This window comes from Uloborus diversus, chromosome 4 (genome assembly GCF_026930045.1).
Source record: "Uloborus diversus isolate 005 chromosome 4, Udiv.v.3.1, whole genome shotgun sequence".
NCBI classification, from domain to species: Eukaryota; Metazoa; Arthropoda; class Arachnida; order Araneae; family Uloboridae; genus Uloborus; species Uloborus diversus.
The window spans coordinates 84402819-84422758 of NC_072734.1; the positions used below are offsets into that span (position 1 = coordinate 84402819).

At 32.9% G+C, this 19940-nt stretch overlaps 1 protein-coding gene across 1 annotated transcript in view; it reads left to right on the forward strand.

Annotated features, from left to right (window-relative positions):
* Positions 1 to 7138: 7138 nt before the first annotated feature.
* Positions 7139 to 19940, forward strand: part of LOC129220523 (BTB/POZ domain-containing protein KCTD5-like) — a 32538-nt gene continuing 19736 nt past the window's right edge. The window contains exons 1-2 of the mRNA XM_054854951.1: positions 7139 to 7348; positions 16786 to 16894. Coding sequence (XP_054710926.1) covers positions 7139 to 7348; positions 16786 to 16894 — 319 coding nt within the window. The remainder of the gene's footprint in view (positions 7349 to 16785; positions 16895 to 19940) is intronic.

Genomic DNA, 19940 nt, shown 5'->3' on the forward strand with positions numbered 1-19940 from the left:
CATCTGTGCTTAGCACGGCAGTATAAGCATTCGAACCAAGATAATGATACGGGTACATATGCTTATCGTCATACCTATGAGCATATATGTCCTTTTATTTGCATTATGTGTTGATATATAGTTTGTCACTAAGCTAAGCAAAAGAGAATAAGACTAAAGTTTTTTGTCAGAAGAAATTCTTTTTCATTAAAAATCACATTGTAATGATATAGGGTAAACCGGGGCACGCGCGTGTGCGCATCGGGTACGTTTACGCAGAGCCCTTTTTCAAAAACGAGAGCCAACCAGCCAACAGTCATGCCAGATTGATGCTGCTCCCTAGCAAATTTTCTCACAAGTTCTTGAGCATCAGTCGAGCTTCGGTTTAGCATACGGATAGAAAAAACTTGTTTTTTACCGAGCCGAGTAAATTTTGTGTTGAACGTTTTGAAGCTTATTATGAAGGAATAATATTTTGTTAAAAACAAATAAATATTAATAAAAAATAGTAGAAGTTTATCCTTTTTTGAGAATTGTATTTGTATGGACAGAAAAGTTATTAAATTTTTTTGCACGTTAAAAATAAATCCAAACTTGCCGACGGAGCACGTTTACGCATTTTCATCGGGGCACATTTACGCACGTTCTTACTGTGTCTATTATTACTCAGTCTTACTTCTAAATGGGCCTCGGACGTTTTTTTTCGCTCTGTACTGTTTTAAATCTTTAGTATTTTCAGGTTATTTAGTTTTGAAAATCATCATTCATTTTAAAATAAGCAAAAGATTCGTATCTTATAGCTTACAACCATAGAGTGTTGTCTTCATGATTGTTCAGCTTTAACTTTATACACTATTCAGCCTGTATCACGTTTTCTTCATTTTAAAGATAGTAAGACATTAAGTTCAAAACACTAACAGAAGCACGTTAGATGTCAAAATAATGAAAAGGCTTATCGGTAATCCAAGTATTTTTCCCAGTAGGCCTTCCACATCATCAAATATGTACTACCCCAACTGAGACAATTTGAAAAAGTAGGACCAAAGCTAAAAGAACCAGGAAAGGGAACAAAAATAAGGATGCTTTAGACTCCTAACTGATACTCCGGAATGGGACTATTCGGCGCTGCCGTTTCGGCGCGAAACCCATTTCGGCGCGGCTGTTTCGATGCGACTCATTTCAAAACTACCTGTTTAAAAATCGAAATTGTCTGCATACAAATATGCCAAATATTGCTTCAAAATTCTAGATATCTTTTGTTTTTTAAGTTTTGTAAAAAGTTTTATGAAGTAATATTTTTAAAGATGCATTTTGTTTTCTTTTTTATTGTTAGTTGATAAAAAAAATATCTTTATAATTTATCGAAGTAGATAAGCTTGGAGACAGTATTGACTTTTTTCTTCGCAATTTAAATTTAAAACTCATTAAATTTAAATTGATTTTTTTTTTCATTGCTGATCATTAATTTGTGCACTTACTATCTTTTCTTTATATAAAAATTAAAAAGTTTCAACTAATAATAAGATGAATGTGTTATATTCGTCTTTTGCAAAAATTAACGTGTTGAGAAAATCACCCGTAACCCTGCTCTCTATAAAGTTTTAAGTTGTGTAGCGTGCTTTGAACACAGGATAGACAAGAAAAAACTTATAAGCCCGCAAGGTACAAATGATATTTATTATGTAATGTAAAGATTATTATTATATATTGCTTTTTAGTTTCATAAATACTAATATAATCAATAAAAAATATTTTTTACTTTTTTTTTTTAAATAAAAGTAAAATATTTTGTGTCCTTTTATTTCCTATAATTGCTCTATTCCACTAAATTGTCGACTAATTGTTTGGTAAAACAAAAGCAACAACAATAATAAGAATAGTAATAATAAAACTTTTCTATAAAAAAGTAATTTGCGAAAAAGTAATTAAAAAAAAGTAAAAGAAAAAGTAATACATTTATAAATTGGTAACAGAAAAATAATAGTGTTTAGAACTAACTTTCAAAAATAAATAATTCTTTAGTTAAAAAAAAATCAAACATTGCCTTAAATGTACTTTGATGTCCTTACATGGGTTTGCATTAATTAAGTCGAGCTTTTTGGTTAGTTTGAAAAGTGTTTTCACGTGAAGAAGACTGATGAAATTATTTCTAATTCCTGCAACAACAAAGAAGAAATCACCACAAAAACACAAAACGGCTCAGCATTGATAAAAAAAAAATTGACTAAGAGGTAGGACTGGTACTGCCATTATTTACCAATTTTTCAAGATATTTTCCTTTATGTTATCGTAGTAAACCATACGTGGATCACATATGCCCCCTCTTTCCCCCCCCCCCCCCAGGCTTTTAAAATAAATTTTAACTAGCTGCTACAGCGCCAAATTCTCATAATTCTTCCAAAAATCATTTTTCTTCTTTGAACTAATATTTCTGAAATTCGTAAAGTTCAGAATGCAAAAATCTGGCGCCGAAACGGCCAGCGCCGAAATGGTCGAAGCCGAAACGGCCAGCGCCGAAATGGTCGAAGCCGAAACGATCGCGCCGAATCGTAACAAACCCCTGATACTCCGATTAAAGAAGCCCTCAGACAAGAGCAGTTAGAAGCTACAAAGGGGGGGGGGGGGGAAATGGACAAAACAAAACAAAAAGGAGAAATTACTTTAAAACTTAGAAAAAAGTATGAAATCAAAACCTGCGACAGGGAAAAAGTTAGTACACTCTGTAAAAAGGAAATAAATGAACGATTCTGTTTACGAGGATGAAAATTGTGATTGTATCTATTGTTTGAAAGCACACAACCAATCGAAAAAAGGAAAAGACAGGGTTCCATGTCTTAGATGTCAAAACGCAGTCCCATGTCAAGTATGCGAAAAGAAATATTTTATTTTTGCTGGTCAAATCTGACAGTGATGAAGATGACTAAATAGTTTCTGTTTTTAATTAACAATAAGTCCTATGATTTTAGGACTATAAAATGTTCTTTAATTAATTATTTGAGATTTTCTTATTTTTAAACTGTTTTAAGTGAAATTAAAATATTTAAATCTGGTTAAATATCTATTTCACTTACTCCTTGGTATCACTTTTAATATCCGTAAATGTGCCCCACTCGACGCGTGTGCACTTGCCCCGTGTTCGGGTCAAGTTTACGCAACCGACTTGTACTCAAAATACATTGTTTTTTCTTTTTTTTACGGTTAAAAACACAAGCTGAGCAACAATTGAATATACAAATTTTGACTTCATTAACTCTTCATAAAACCACAATGTCTGAAATTTCCTAGGTTCAAGTATAAAAATTTGAAAATTAATTTAAAAAAATCCTCGTAAATGAGCCTCGGTCTACACACCCTACATTATATTATCTTTTTATGAAAAGGGGAAAAAAACTTTCCCCCACAAAGATTTCATTTTGATGAGGCATTTTAAAGTGAATGACATGGTTCCGTTTCTGCCAGAGCAGTGTAAAAAAAAAAAAAAAAAAAAATCGAATTTCAAAAGCCTGGGGTCTTAAAAATTGTCTTTTAGCATCAATAGGTTATTCTTAAAATTTTAGTATCTCATTAGAATAATATTTTTAGGTTCCAAAATCGCTTCTGATTTTTTTTTCTAATGACACATATGATAAATAAACCTGTTACCTATCCTAATTAAAAACAAAAACAAAGAAATGGTGTTGACTTTCGTTTTAAAAAAAATAAATTGCTCATAAAGAGAGAATAGGACACTATATTTACTGTTAATCTGCTATCTAAATGTTGCAAGTTTTTACGCAGCAATTTTGAATAAGTATGTATAGTGAGGTGAAAAAAAAACTTTTAAAAAACGTTTTAAAATTGATAACTCGACTTGAATCAAAGAAAGCTTCGAAAACCTGCATCCTTTGAAGCGAAATGGGAAGATTGGGCACCACAGTTTGGGCGCCAGGACTTTGGGTGCCGAGCATTTTGGGCGCCGGGAACATTGGGCGCTGAGCAACAGTGGCGGCGCTAGGCGTCGGTGACGCAGTATGGCCTCGCAGAATTCTCAGAAGTTTTAAGAAATTTCCATGCTTTCAATTGAAGGTCTTCTTAAATACAATAGACACAAAAGTAATCAAAATAGTGCGCGAAGGGGATTGAACAGAGCCAGTCTTAGCAAATGCGGGGCCCGATTGGAGAATTCTGTAGGGGCCTTTACAAAATGATTATACAATTGAGCAGTGCCTGATCATCGATTTTTCTGACGCGGGCAAAGATTTGAAACTGTTGCAGTTTCGTCTTCCTTCATGTTTTTACATCACATTTCATTCATTTTATTTTATTGAAAAAACAATGTATGAGGGAAATTTGTTTTAAAAAGAAATCTTAGAATAAAAAATGTTCACTAGTTATAGCTTATTAATCAGCTAACTGTACTCCCCCCCCCCACCCCCGTCCTATTTCTTTTCTTTTTTCTCTTTTTTTCCTAGTTCGTCTAAAAGTAAGAAAATATTCAAAATGCTGCTCCTCCGATCTCCTCCCCCTCCCCCTCACGCACACACCGGAAGCATTAGGGAACATCTGAAATTTCATTTTCAGATCTTCGATTTCGCGATATTTTCAGCTGAAAGCCCTTTACTCAACAACATTGAAAATCACTTAAAATTGCGCTTTTGGAGCTTTAATTAAAAAAATTACTGAGCCTAATGTTACAAAATATGGCCTTAAGATCGCGTTTTTAAGGCTTGAATTTCAGAAAATATTTTCGTGCTAGGGTCCCCATACCACGCCTTTCTTCTATATCATAAGCAATTAAGTTTTTTAAACTACACTAACAAAAAGTTTAAGTGGAATGGCTCCTGAATATAAAATATTGCTTAAGATTTTAGAACCCTAATTTTCAAAAATTTTCCTGGGATGAGCTCTGGAACCTCCTTTCCGTAAAATCTTCAAAGTTTGTCGAAAATTCTGTTTTTGAAACTTCAATTTCGAGAACTTGCAGGGGGAGGAGGAATTGATTTTGACCCATTTAAAAAAAAATATCGACCGGGGGACAGTCTCTGACCCCTACGTTAATAAATATGGCCTATAATTGCGTTTTTAAGGCTTCAACTTTTAGAAATTTCCTCTGAGACTCCTTTTCCTCTAACATCAGTAAAGAACGCTTAAAATGGCGTTTCTAAACTACAAATTACTAAACTTTTCCGGGGGAGACTCCCCCAGACCCCCCTTCTTCAATGTTCCGCCTCCTCCCCCTCCTCCATCCCAAAAACAAACTTCTTTTTGATTGCACGAAAAGTTTTTTGTCATAGCAATTAAGAAATGAATTGGGAACTCTAAGTGCCAATTACAAAAATTAATTCTATGAACAATTATTTGTCGAGAGTATTTTATTATTAAAAGAGCCTCTCAAAACTGCATCGCAGTCCGTAGATGTCTGCTTTTGCTCTCGCGCCGCCACTGCCGAGCACTTTGGGCACCGGGAACTTTGCGCGTCGGGCTCGGGCATATTGGGTGCCAGGAACATTGGGCCCCATATGTGCTCGGCGCCCAATGTTCCCGGCTCCCAAAGTGCTCGGCGCCCAATGTTCCTGGCGTTCAAAATGCTCGGCGCCCTATGTGCTCAGCGCCCAATGTTCCCGGTGCCCAAAATGCTCGGCGCCCAATGTTCCCGATGCCCAATCTGCGGCACATAATCTCCCTAAACCGTCCTTTGAAGAGTTTAAAATACCCAAATAACTAATTCTTTTTGGCAACAATTAAAAAACGGAAGTCATTGAAAGTCCTTATTATGACAGAGAAAGTAACTTCAGAAATATGTCTTTTTAAAAAATTGGAAAAAAAGCAAAGAAAAAGTTTGCATCTAGTTTGCCTTCGACAAAACTGCCCCTCATTAGAGATGTAAAATTACCGGTATAAATTTTAAGCTGTTGAAAAAAATTCTTTTTTCCCCCAGTTTTTTCCCTTTAAAAAATCTGAAAAAAAAAAGAAAGGAAAAAATGAGTTTTTGCCATTTAAAATGCAGTTTAATAATTATGTTTTCCTACCAAATTTAAAAAGGGCTAAATAGTAAACTATATATGCAGTCCATATTTATCTTTCTTTGAAATATGCATAAAACTTTTTCTGTTGGAAATACCTTTTTCTGTTTTCAAACTACCAGTAAATTTCTCAAAGCATCAAAAATTATCCAAATTAGTTCAATTATCATTTGGCCGTTAATTTTAATTAGGGTGTGATTTTTATAAATTACTTTAAATTTTCCCCGAGTAGATTTAAACCTTTCCCAAATAAAAAAGGATTTTTTTTTTTGAACCAAAATGTCCGGACTTTTCCCGACCGTTCCAAAGTTTATGGTTCAAAACATTTGTTTTTCTGCTGCACACTTTTACCATCCATTGCCAGTTTTATGGAAATTTATACTTTTGCAGACCTAGAGAACTTTCATAGAATTGGTCACGAGTCAAGATTATCAATTAGATTTATAACGCAGATATCATTAAATGATAATTTTCAACCATTCCCCGGTTCTGTGTTATTCGCAACTCCAATAAACTATAGGGGGCGCTACAGCCACTGTCTAATGGCGGATGAGAAAGGTAAAAAAAAAACGCATGCCGTAACTTATGACTTGCTTTGACGCTTAGTGAATGACAGTAATTTTTCATCGGGTTTGAGGGAAGCTTTCTTTCCTATTCTTCTGAACTTACATTTCATCATAACTGTCTGAAGCCTGTAATTTACTCCAAAGGAAACACGTGGAATGGAATGTTTTACCTTTTTCTTTAGTATTGTTAATCACCGCAAGGTAGCGTATTCGAGCGCTGGAGTTGCAAATAACTATGTTTTGACGTGGGGAACAAATGAGTCTTTAAAAATCCATTTTTGTTCAAATTATGGGCATAATTTTAAAAGTTTATGCATTCAAGTGTGAGAAAGCAAGGACGTGTTTTTACAAAAGTTGAAAACTGGTCAATTTTTTATCGTCTTTGGTTGTTAAAAAAACCTACTTTCCTAGAGTTTAGCTTTCAGGACCTTTGAAAAAGGATCATTTCTCCCGAAACTGACATTCATATTTTTTATATTTACTGTAACTTTTACTTTGCTCACCTTAACTGTTACGTTAACTTGACCGTGTTGTTCAGATCACTGTACCCTGTTTGACTAAATACCAATCGATTATCTGTATAAATAAATTATGGCTACGAAACATTATTTAAGTCTCAGTGATCGAAATGATTCAGAATCCTTCGAAGATGCTGATGAGAAAGCTTATCGGAAAACTCAGTGGGTGAAATTAAATGTTGGAGGAACGTACTTCTTAACCACAAAAACTACACTTTGCCGTGACCCCAACTCATTCTTATACCGGTTATGCCAAGAAGATCCTGATTTAAATTCTGATAAGGTATTTTTTTAGATTGTCAAAACATCCCTTTTTTACCTTTTATCTTTCTGTTATAGATCCTGTAACTTTCATGTATGAAGACATGTCTGTAAACACTGCTACATCGTTAGGTAGTGAGTGAACTGTGGGTTGGATTCCCTTTCTTGATAAATTTTTGTGTTACTATCGTACATTCCTATATTATTAATCTTCCCCATTTAGTGTAGCCAATACGCTTGCATCAGTTTAATTAAATAACTAAAGTGGTGTTCTTTAAATTTCATCTAAATCTTGGATAATAAACATTAGGAAATTTTCTTTGGTAAATAAAGAGAATAATAATATCATAGCTTAATGCTTAGTACAACTTATGACAAAACTTTTTTGAAAATTCCAAATTTTTTTTCCGTTTGAAAAGCTTAGACTGGAATAATATTGATTTTGCTTTGTATTTGACAAAAAATTTTAAAAACGTGTTTTTTGTGTTATAACTTCACTTTCATAATATAATATGATCCTCTATCCACAAATTGTCAATTCTTTTTTCAGCATTGAAGTCCACTAATCGCCAGTTTTTTCAAAACCATTATTGTTCACAATTAGGCATCATTTTAAAGGTTTGGTATGTTCTGAAATATTCAAGATAATACAACTCATCTATTTAATTTTTCAGTGAGTTATATATTGACATGTTTCCGTTATTTCTTGCTCTGATATGCAATTGATAAATTTTTTGCTTTGACAGAAGAACTGCAGCAATTCTCTGGTATTGAATCTGGATTTTCTGAAGGACGGGAAACTTTCCCTTCTTACCAACATTTAGTATATTTTCTACTGCTGTTCATTTTCCTGCTTCCAAAAACGTGCAACTTTCATACATTTTGCCTCAGATAAATATTTTCTATAGGCAAATCTGATTACTTAATCAGTGCCTCCGAGAGGGGTTTCAAGTTGTTAGCAGCGAAAATTTTAATAATGCAACAAATTTTAATTAACTTTTTGTGTAAAAACTTCAATTAGGGAGCTAAGTTTTTTTTTTTTTTAAAGTATAAAATACTACTTTAAAGTTGTAACATTCGTAAGCACGATATTCTTTCAAAAGGTTTTCTTTTTCTCTTGCAGAGTTTGCAACAATCTTCTGACATAATTTTAAGGATTGTGGAGAGTTTTTTCTTTTGTGGAAATTTTGGATAATTTTCTGTTTGGCAATACAGTTGCCTAATGAGAGTTTCTTTCCCCAAATTTACAATTTTATTACATTTGACTTGGTGGCAAATGCTTTTTCGCGGGCCCTGCTGTTCATGTAAACAATCTAGCTTTTAGTATTATTTACAAGCAGGGTTTGAAAATGTCGAAAATATCAATATTTTGATATATATAGGGTATTTTGATATATATATATATATATATATATATATATATATATATATATATATATATATATATATATATATATCCGATATTTTCAATCAGCACGAACTAAAGTCTTCAAAATAGTAAATGCATCCTTAAATCACTCTTTATTTTTTTGCATTATTTTTGCAATATCTAGACTTAAAATTAAGGTTTCTTTCATTATTTATATGTAATATTTCATTTCACATTTTTATCAATTTTAATGGAGTTAATTTAGCATATTTTTTAACTCATTTTTCTTCTGTTAGCTACTTTTACACAGCTATAGGATTTTAAAATAAAAAATGCATTAGTTTGTGCAGACTTTAAACTTTTTTTTTTTGATCAACATTTGATATTTAACTAGGCACTTTTAATATGAAATAAAATAGTTAAATTACTAATAATTTTAAGAATTAGAAATAAAAAGGGATGCTATATTACTTTGTTATACAGTAGAAGACCGTTATAACGCACACCTTGGGACCAGAGCTTTTGCGTTATACAGATCAATTCACAAATTTTGAAACTAATATTCAGAATATATCTCTATATTAGCATTTCAGAATAAGTTTTATCTGCAATGAGTATTAAAGCACCAATATTACAATTAGTTATTCACAATAAATATGTTTCACAATCAAAATCCTGTACTTCTGCTAGCTTCATGGTTTGCATAACAGCTGCATTTTCAAGAGCCATCTGGTATTTTCTATTTACTATGAGTACTCATTTTGAATTCAAAAGCTTTGAAATAAGATGGAAAGATGAAAAACTGTTTCAAATTTTAATTTACCTAACAATTTTTATGTTTGCAAGGCAAAATAGGAGGATTCTTTTAACTTCAGAACTTATTGTTTACTTCTGAAAAGTAGTGCGGTTTATAGAGAATTGCAATCTACAGGTCGGCGTTATAACGGTCTTCTACTGTATTAATGATGAATTAATACACATCATAAAAATGTAGTTCATAACTTTTGGGTTGTTGTTAATAATTAATAATAATATTGAAAATACCATAGTTGAAAATAAATATCAAAATATCATGATATTTTCAAAATAAATATCGGATATATATTGCGATACATATCATGATATGTATTGGCGAACCCTGTTTACAACTGCTCATGTTCATTTCCTGTTTTAATTTAAATAGATCTCCTTTCCCCTGACTAAATGAAAATTTCTATTTATGCTTTAAATTTGTAGTTCCATTAACCCTTATTCACATATTGGTCTTTTCCCCACCCTTTGTTATATATTTGGCTCTATCCCATCACCCTTTATATTGATAATGGGGCACATCTATGTAGCTGACCTTTAATGATCAACCAACCCTTACACAGAATTCTGAAAAATTCTTTTGGTATTTCAAGGTTGCATAGCTTTCAGAAATGTATGTCGATCGTTTAGACCAGAGGTTCCCAACCGGTGGTTCGCGAACCCCCAGGGGTTCGCGAGGTGCAGGAAGGGGGTTTGCGAAAATTTCGGTACAATGGCGGATTTTTCCTAGTTTGGTAAAAAATTATAAAATATTCAATTTGCACACATAGTTACAAAAATTTTTTTTAATTTGAAAACGCGCCAGACTCTTGTATTAAGCTCAAAAAAAAAAAATAAATAAATAAATAAATAAATAAAAAATCTTTCAGCGGTTTTATAATCTTGGTTAAAAAGAAATTTTTAATTTTTTTTTCGATAGACAACAAAAAGAGATATCCTTCCTTCTTTATTGCGAGGCACCATGCAGAAACGTTGTATTAAGCTGTGGCGGGGATCACGATGACCTTAAAAAGGTGCCATCGCGTGAAGTCAATCAAACAATATACATAATATACATATGTCGAAAAAAATAAAGAATTCTCAAACAATGCATCATAGGGGTATTATTTCTAATCTGGTTGAAATATAACTCGGGAATTTCCGTGGAATTCAGTTATCGAATAGCAGACATGACAGCAAAAGGCTCCAAACTTAAAATTTATTATTGGATTTTACCCATCTGTTCGTTTTCAAAAATATATAACATCAGCATGCTCATAGTTCTGGGGAAATAATTGTTAACAGACGTATTTAGAGATACTTTAGAGATGCTTGAAAACAAGTGATTTTGTTTGCCATTGGTTTTGCTACGTGAACTTGCTACTCTGTTTGTGAAGTTATAATCGTGTTGGTAATTTTTATGATTTAATAACTTTCTGCTGTTATGGATCGATGGTTGAAAACTGGTAGTTTGGTTGAGCGACAAATGGACAAGCAGTCAATCGATCAACCCTCAACATCAGCAGTAACTTTCGAATCAACACAGGATATTGAAATAGATAGATGTAATGAACTGCCGCCTCCCCCGACTAAACAGAAAAGTGAACTAAGGGAGAAAAAAGCCAAAATATGACAGTGACTATTTACAAATGGGCTTTTATTTTACTGGAGAGGAGTCTGAACCTAGACCGCTTTGCCTTCTCTGCAACGAAGTTCTAGCGAACAGCAGTTTGAAACCGTCACTTCTGAGAAGACACCTCGAAACAAAGTATCCGACACACAAGGACAAACCTATCGAATATTTTAAAAGAAAATTGAAATATAATAAAAAGTGTAGCGTCTCTACGTTCCTGTTAGAATCCAACAAAGATAGTAAAATGGCCCTTGAAGCTTCATATCGAGTCAGTTATAGAATTGCAAGATCTGGACAGCCACATACAATTGCAGAAAATTTAATTGGACCGTGTGCTAAAGATATTGCTAAGTGTATGCTAGGAGAAAAGTCAGCAAAAAAAATTGACCTGGTTCCGCTATCAAACAACACAGTATCATGCAGAATTACTGATTTGGCAAGTAATGTGGAGAAAGAACTTGTGAATAGAATAAAAGAGAATAATTTTGCGATCCAGCTTGATGAGTCGACTGATGTAGCAAACGCTGCAATATTACTTGTCTATGTTAGGTATATTTTTAACGATACAATTAAAGAAGATGTACTATTTGCAAAACCTTTGAAAACCAACACAACTGGAGAAGCAATTTTCGAACTGGTCAACAGTTACTTTGAAGAAAATGGAATAGATTGGTCTTTGTGTGTGGGTGTGTGCACGGATGGTGCAAAATCAATGACAGGAAAATTTGTTGGCTTTGTGGTGCGAGTAAAGAAGATCAACGAGAAAATTGAATGGACTCATTGCTGTATTCATAGACAAGCATTAGCATGTAAGCGTATTCCCGCAGAATTATCCGCTACTTTGAATGATGCGGTAAAAATTACAAATTTCATAAAATCACGTGCCACAAACTGCCGTCTATTTCACGCGCTTTGTGAGGAATTGGGAAGCCTTCATGTTACTTTACTTCTTCACACAGAAGTTAGATGGCTTTCCCGTGGCAAAATTTTGACACGCTTATTTGAACTGAAGTCAGAAGTCCAAGCATTTTTTGTTGATCATCCATTTCACTTGTCCACTTGCATATTCGATCCTCTTTGGATGCAAAGGCTTGCATATTTAGCTGACATCTTTTCAAAATTAAATGAATTAAATCTATCCTTGCAAGGTGCAGTTGTTAATATTTTGGTTGTATGTGATAAAATTGAAGCTATGGTAAAAAAATTAAATTTCTGGATCCAATGCCTGGAAAGGGGTGAGTTTTCTTGATTCACTTCTCTTAGTAGTTTTTTATCAGAAAACTCAATGAAACTTGATGAAAACGTTAAAAGAAATGTATGTGAACATCTGCAACATCTTGAACTAACTTTTGACGAGTATTTTCCTAATAGGCGTAACGTCCCTCTCTCAAACAACTGGATACGCAATCCTTTTGAAGGAAATCCATGCTTAGAGAATACCCTGACATTACCTGAAAAGGAAATGCTCATCGAGTTATCCTGTGATAATTCATTGAAAACTACCTTTAAAGAGCTCTCGTTAATTGACTTCTGGCTCAGTCTAAGAAATGACTATACCGTTTTGTCCAAAAAAGCAATTCGAATTTTATTACCATTTTGTACAACATATCTGTGCGAGAAAGGATTTTTCCTCAACTTATATCAAAGATAAATACCGAAGCAGATTGAATGCAGAGCCTGATTTAAGACTCAAACTGTCAGACATTGAACCAAACTTTCAGTTTCTTTATTCCGTCAAACAGCCACAAATATCGCATTAAGGATTTTTTCCCCAATTTAAAGTATGCTTAAAAAATTGTTGGTTTATAAAACTTCTTGTTTATAATTTTTCTTGTAGATGTAGTTTTAACTTTTTATTAATGTTTGCACTTAATGATATTTTACAATTATATTTTTGTTTATTGCAATCAAATGCTGCAAAAAATGGAAAGCAAACATGCTGTTTTTTTATTGTTTCTCACATGTTACTAATTTCAACATCAGGGGGTTCGCGAACTTTTTTGCCTGTTTCAAGGGGTTCGCAAAGAGAAAAAGGTTGGGAACCGCTGGTTTAGACCAATAGTGCAACAACCTAGTCTGGTCTCCAACAGTAACTTTATTTCAGCATAGTACTCTGTAAATATTGTTCTTCATTGCATACTTTTGGTAGTAAATGTTTATCTATTTTATTAGTTGAAGCAAACCCTAAAAGAAATTATACAAAATTTTTTTTCCTCTCATAGATCACTAGAGTGGGAAAAAAACTGGAACTTGAGCACTAACCGTAGACACGACTACACTCAGGTTAAAAAGTTAAACAGAGATTGAAAATACTCATTTTTGTGAGTGATAAAATCAAATTTTCCAGGGTGGTTTGTTTCTATTTAACTGTTGCCGTCTGACGATATAGTTCAAATCCTGTACACCCCGTATTAATGAATTACATAAAAAACTTGTGAACTCATTTTTTTTATTGCTATTCTTGTGAAGGTAGTTGGTTTTGCCAGTTAGGTTTTTTTTTTTTGAAGGTAACCAATTTTGTTATAATTACAAATTTTATTTTATTTCCTCACTATCTATTATTTTATTTCAAACTTATGTATTATTATATTGCAAAATCACTCCTGTATTAGATAGTGATGCAAGATAAAATTTTTAAATGACAATACATTAACAGGATAAGTTCAGGGAGAAGTATCATTAAATAAGGTGATTATAAAGCATTAAATAAAAAAATTGTGTAGGTAGTTCATTGTTTGTCATTGAATAACAACTGAATTGTCGAAAAAAAATTGAATTAAATATTTAAACCCTTGAATAAATTTTTTTCTTTCAATGGTGTTTCTTTTTCAAACCCTCTTTTTAGTTGGTATTTGACCAAATTTGAATGTAAGCTATACAGTTAGCCAGTGCAAAATGTTCCGCACACAGATTAAAAAGATAATTAAAAATTATAATTTAATTATAACTGTTTATGAAGATATTAAATAAACTGCTGCTAATTTATGATATAGATCCAATGAAAAATTCAGTTTCTATATTAAGTTAGGTTTACTTTAGTTGTTTTTTAAGCATATTTATCTGTTCGAAATTCAAGAATTGATTCAAACTTAACTGTCCATTAAATCATCTTAAGCATAAAGTATGAAAATTAATTTAATTTTTAAATGATTATTTAAATTAAATACAGAATTGAACTCGGGGAAATACGAAATGCTGAAAATGCCTCACAAATTTATTTGTATTAGACGTTACTCGTAACAATCGTGAATAAAGAAATGTATTGCTATTTTATTATTGCTAATACACATCTTGTAGTTTATTACACTGAGAAAAATTTTGCTTTAGGCCAATAAAATTTCTCTATCCACATAATATCATAGCTGCCAAGTGCTCCATTTTTCCCGGAGTTTCTCCGATTTTTATTGCGTACTCCGAAAATCCAATTTTATTTAAAAAAAACTCCGTTTTTTGACTTTGCTTGTACACTTTTCGATTTCTGAGGAAAAAGAAGAAATTTCCCTATCCTGGAAGGTAGGAATTGTGCACAAACTCAACAAAAGAGGAGGCAATTTTATGCCCTGGAAGCATTAGTGTCAAGATAAACACTGAGTGGGAGCGCTAATCGATCGGAGAACATCATTTTTTCATTGAGCATTTCAGCTACGTGCAAAACGTAGCCGCCATTTTTGGTCATTCAGAAGATGGAAGTAGACGATGCTTAAGTGCTTTCGTTTTCAAAGACAAAGCAGAATTGGGGGTTTCTTTTAACTGCAAACTAATGAAAATCAGCAAAATGTGCTGCAAAATGTTTTTTTTTTTTGGTTATTATAAATAATTTTATTGAGAAATGAAAACAAGTATACTATTTAAAATTTCATCTTATCCCTATTGCTTTGGACACGAATGTGCTAGAGAATCTCAATTAAATTGTAGTTTCATGGGGATTTTTTATTTTCAAATTATTTTCATACAACAAATTCAAAATTTTATATCTGAATTTTTGACTTAGTCGCCATATTTGGTCATTTGCGAGATTTAAGTACACAAAACTCTTAAAGTGGCCAAGTTTTCAAAATCGGAATTAGATGTTTATTGCAATGCAAACTATTGAAAATAATGCGAAATGGGCTTCTTTTTTTTTTTTTTTTCGGAAAATTCTTAATTTTTTTCTTGAAAAATGAAAAATTTTTTTCTTCAAAATATTATGTTATCCTGATTGGTTTGGATGCTAATGTGCTAAAAACTCTATTTCATCTAAATTTTAGTTTTTTTAAGGATTATTAATTATTTATAATTACTTTTAATGCAACAAATTCAAAAATCTATCATCTTAAATTTTTTGCATTGTTGCCATGTTTGGTCATTTGCAACATGGAAGTAGACAAGACTATTAATAGCCTAAGTTTCCGAAAACAGAATTGGTTGTTTGTCTCAATGCAAACTATTAAAAATAACAAAAGGCAAAAAGTTATGGTTTTTTTTTAAATTATTTTTTTATTTTTTTGAAAGAGAAATTTTATCTGTATTTGATCCTTATTTCCTCGGAGGCTATAAGCTGAAACCATTTCATCTAAAATGAAGGTTCCTGCTGACTTCTCATTTATTTATTTATTTATTTTTTAATAAATCAGAAATCTATTTTAACTTGAATTTTCCATGTACAAAAAAAGTATTGAATGACTCTATTTTAAAATGTGTGAAGTCCTATTCATCTATTTTTTTCATGAAAGTTGTAAGTCCAGTTTGTGTTTCAAAACTTGGTGACAGTGGTGGCCACTAAGTTTTTGGAGTCTAGTGGCCACTGGCCACTTAGAAGATTTCCAAGTCTTTACCTTTACTATGAAGTTGCTTTACTTCCAAGTATGAGAAGTAATTGTGTGTGTGTTTTTTTTTTTTTTAATCTTCAATATGTTCTTATGCAATGCATTTTCAATACATGTAGGATATGTATAAAGGAATATTTTTAAAAAGGGTTGCAGTTTTATTAAATCAAACAGTAATCATGTTTTTTTTTTTTTTTTTTTTTTTAAATTTTCAATATGTACCTACGTAATGATGCTTTTTTAATGTAAAATATTTTTATCTTATACTTGGTTGTAGTTTTGTTGAAAATCTAACATGAAAATTCAGAAACGCATTGTAATGGTGCTTAGAACTTATAGAAGCTTACGGTACAGAAGGAAGGTTTAGCACAGGCCACGATTTGGTGCTCCTATTTTAACCCTCATTGCTCCTATTTTTTCCATTAAGTGCTCCTATTTTTTTTATCTTGAGGTTGGCAGATATGTAATATTGGCGAGAAACTCCTATTATCATCAGTATATCAAAATTTTCTGACCGCACCTGTTGGGCTTTCTACAACCACATAAAATGATTTAATAATTTCTGAGGAAAAAAAAAAAAAAAAAAACTTTGTATTCAATCATAATAATTTTTAGTGACAAGCTCAGAAACGTTTGTTCATCTTAGCCAAAACTTGTATTTTAATGCACGTGTTGTCCATGAAATTTGAAGTGTAATTAAATAGCAAACGAAACTTTACTAACAAAATTTTTGTTTAAGCTATGATTTCGTATCACCCTTAACCATGGTTTGTATTAAGAGAGTTCAACTGTAATTCATATATTTGTTGCATAGTTTTGTTTTTAATTCTTTGTTTACTAAAGGCATTAAATCTATTTTATAGGATGACACTGGTGCATACTTGATTGATCGAGATCCAACATATTTTGGACCCGTTTTGAATTATTTGCGTCATGGCAAGCTTGTTATTAATAAAAACTTAGCTGAGGAAGGTAAAGTATTAATTTTGTTTTGGAAAAATTGCCGTGTTTTGTCATGTTTAACGAGTGAGTTTTTATGTCAGTGTCATTTATTAATGTTTAAAAATTGAAAATTTCTTGATATTGCTAGTTATTCTAGTTCTTGGCACATAAGCAAAAGTATGCAGTTTTTTCCCCAATTAGAATTTAATTGAACATTATGCCATTAAGGATAGTTCCATGAAAAGGTGGACATGAAACTTGAAAAGTTTAAGTAGTTTTATATTGTGGTGCAAGTAATATAAACCCTTTCGCACCCAACATTACTCGAGTACTTGTCAATGCTGCACATCCCTGCTAAGCTCTCTGATTGACGCTTGCAGCCCTTGCATCAGATTCAAGTCACGTAGCGTTTGACCTTCATATACAAGCGTAAGTTACTGTTTTAGACTTAGAGATATATTATGTTTATTAATGTAAACAGTGAGTCACTGCCCTAAACCTGGCACTTAAAATGTTTCATTTGGTCTTGTTTATCGCTTTTCTTTTTCTTTTTTTATCAATCATAATGGATACAGTGTAACCCCTCTAATGCGGACACTAAAAGGACAAATTCTTTTGTCCGCAATAGAAGGATGTCCGCAGGACAGGGGTTTAATAACTTTATTTGCCTTAGAATCGGGGAATTAAATATTGTCCACACAGGAGGGGGTCCATTAGAAGGGGTTTTACTGAATATCTAACTGACTAACATATGAGGAGGGAGGGAGGGTAATATGTTTATCTGGTTGTGGTTCTCCGACTTATTAAAAGAAAACAATTGAGATTTAAAAAAGGTATTGAAGTTTATGATTATTTTGTTTCTTTCTTGGTTCTTTATTTTTATTTTTATTTTTCATATGGAGACTTTAGGAAACTTCAATAAGGTAAAGCTGAAAACTGGGGAATTTGGTTGGCCAGTTGCCGGTAGACTTAGTTTTTCTAGTGGCCACTTTTTAAAGTTAGTAGCCACTTTTTAAAACTGCAATGTTTCAAATTTTTATTAATAATTAAAAAAAGTATCATCAGAATATCACTCACACGCAAGAAAGGTGACACAACCAAAAAGCATAAAATTTTACAGAAGAGACTAAAAAAGAAAAGCCTTTTAGTACAGTGCAACAAGGAAAAAGTTCGGGTTTAGAGCATTAGTAAATCATTTTGAAAACCATAGGGACCTTTGTGATGTTTTTCCTGTTGTAACCTGCATCTTGCATCATCCATGGATATATTAAACATTGTTTTATGTAACATGCCAACTACTCATGAGCATGTCCTAGAAAATGTATGCAAAATGCTTTTAGTTTTTAAATATGGCTGGTAAAAAGACATTAAAAATCTTTAAATGTAATTTTAAGTGACTACTCTTCTTCAATTTTACGCTTTCCACCATGTGATCACTGAGCAGCCATCGCAAGGCAGGTGACACGTCCAGAAAGAACTGCCGGAAAAGACCTGGAAAAAATCGTCCCGAACAAAATGTCATTTTGTCTATTTTGTCCTCTTTATCAGTAAACTGAAAGTTTGGAGTTAAAAATTCAATGTTTGAAAATAATAATTCTTAATATATGAAAATCTTCTGTGCGAATGTTTGTCACCATAAGGCTTTTAAACGGCTGGACCGATTTTGATCAAATTTTTTGTGTGTAATTTAGTTGTGGTGAGTATGGTTTAGAAGTGCGATGGATCGAATCTGAAACATTTTGTAAATTAATTAATTTAAACTTTGAATGGTTTTATCTCCCAAATGGTTAATATTTATTTTAACCTATTATTGAGTGAGAACTGAAATAAATATTTAACCCGTTGCCAAAGGACAATAAGAAAGCCAGCTCTGCTTTTTATAATGAAATTTCTTACTGTGATATATCAATTGAGAACAGATAAAACCTAGAGAGAGAGTGAAGCCTTCACACTCACACACATTTCTTGAAAGCAACGATTTTAGGTCCTGAGATATATTTTAAAGTAAAGTACTGGAAGGTTCACACAAAACGTGTGTTCTGTCGTCATAGTTGAACTAGTGTTCACTCTAGAGAAAAAAAGGGCAGGGTGCTGGTCTTTGAAAGGGTCACTATTTATTATAAAAAGGGCACTATATACAGGGTGTTTCAAAATGATAGCGTAGCTTTAACATGTTATAATATTTATTACACCTAACTTACAGCCAGAAGTGATGTATCAAATGAAAGAGAAACTCAAACAGTTTTGTTTGTTGGCATCAGTGCGCATGCGTGTGGAATGTTTCTTCTGCAATCCGCTAGAAAGCGCTTGTAGCAAAGATGGCGACTAAAGAACAGAAAGCGTTTTGTGTTTTACAGAAAACTTCATCTTTCAGCAAGATGGTGCGCCGCCTCACTGGCATAATGAGGTACGCAATTGGCTTAACCTAACTGTACCCGAACGCTGAATTGGCCGTAAGGGGCCTAATGACAGGTCTTGTTTCCCATGGCCTCCACGGTCACCCGACCTAACGCCGTGTGATTTCTATCTTTGGAGGTTTATTAAGGACCGTGTGTATGTGCCTCCACTGCCAGCCGACCTTCCCGAATTAAGGAACAGGATTGAAACAGCTGTTGCAGCAATTACTAATGAGACACTCATCAAAGTTTGGGAAGAACTCTCATATCGTCTTGACTTGTGCCGAGTGACAAATGGTGCTCACATTGAACACTTGTAGGCTATTATGTAAAACTGAGTTTCTCTTTCATTTGATATATCACTTGTGGCTGTAAGTTTGGTGTAATAAACATTATAACATGTTAAAACCCCGCTATTCATTTTGAAACACCCTGTATATTTCAACGTGATCTTCCCCCATCCAAGACCAATGACGCACCTCTCAAAAGTACTGATCCCCCCCCTCCCCCAAAAAAAGGAGAAAAATAACATCTTAAAACACCTTGCAAAAATTTCATCCATTCGTTTGTACCATGAGCACCCCTCTCAGGGGGGTGCACAGCAGGGAGGGGGAGAAGGGACACCTGTTGGCAAGGGCCTGATCCCCAAGGGGTCCAATATTTTTTAAACTAAGGGTGAA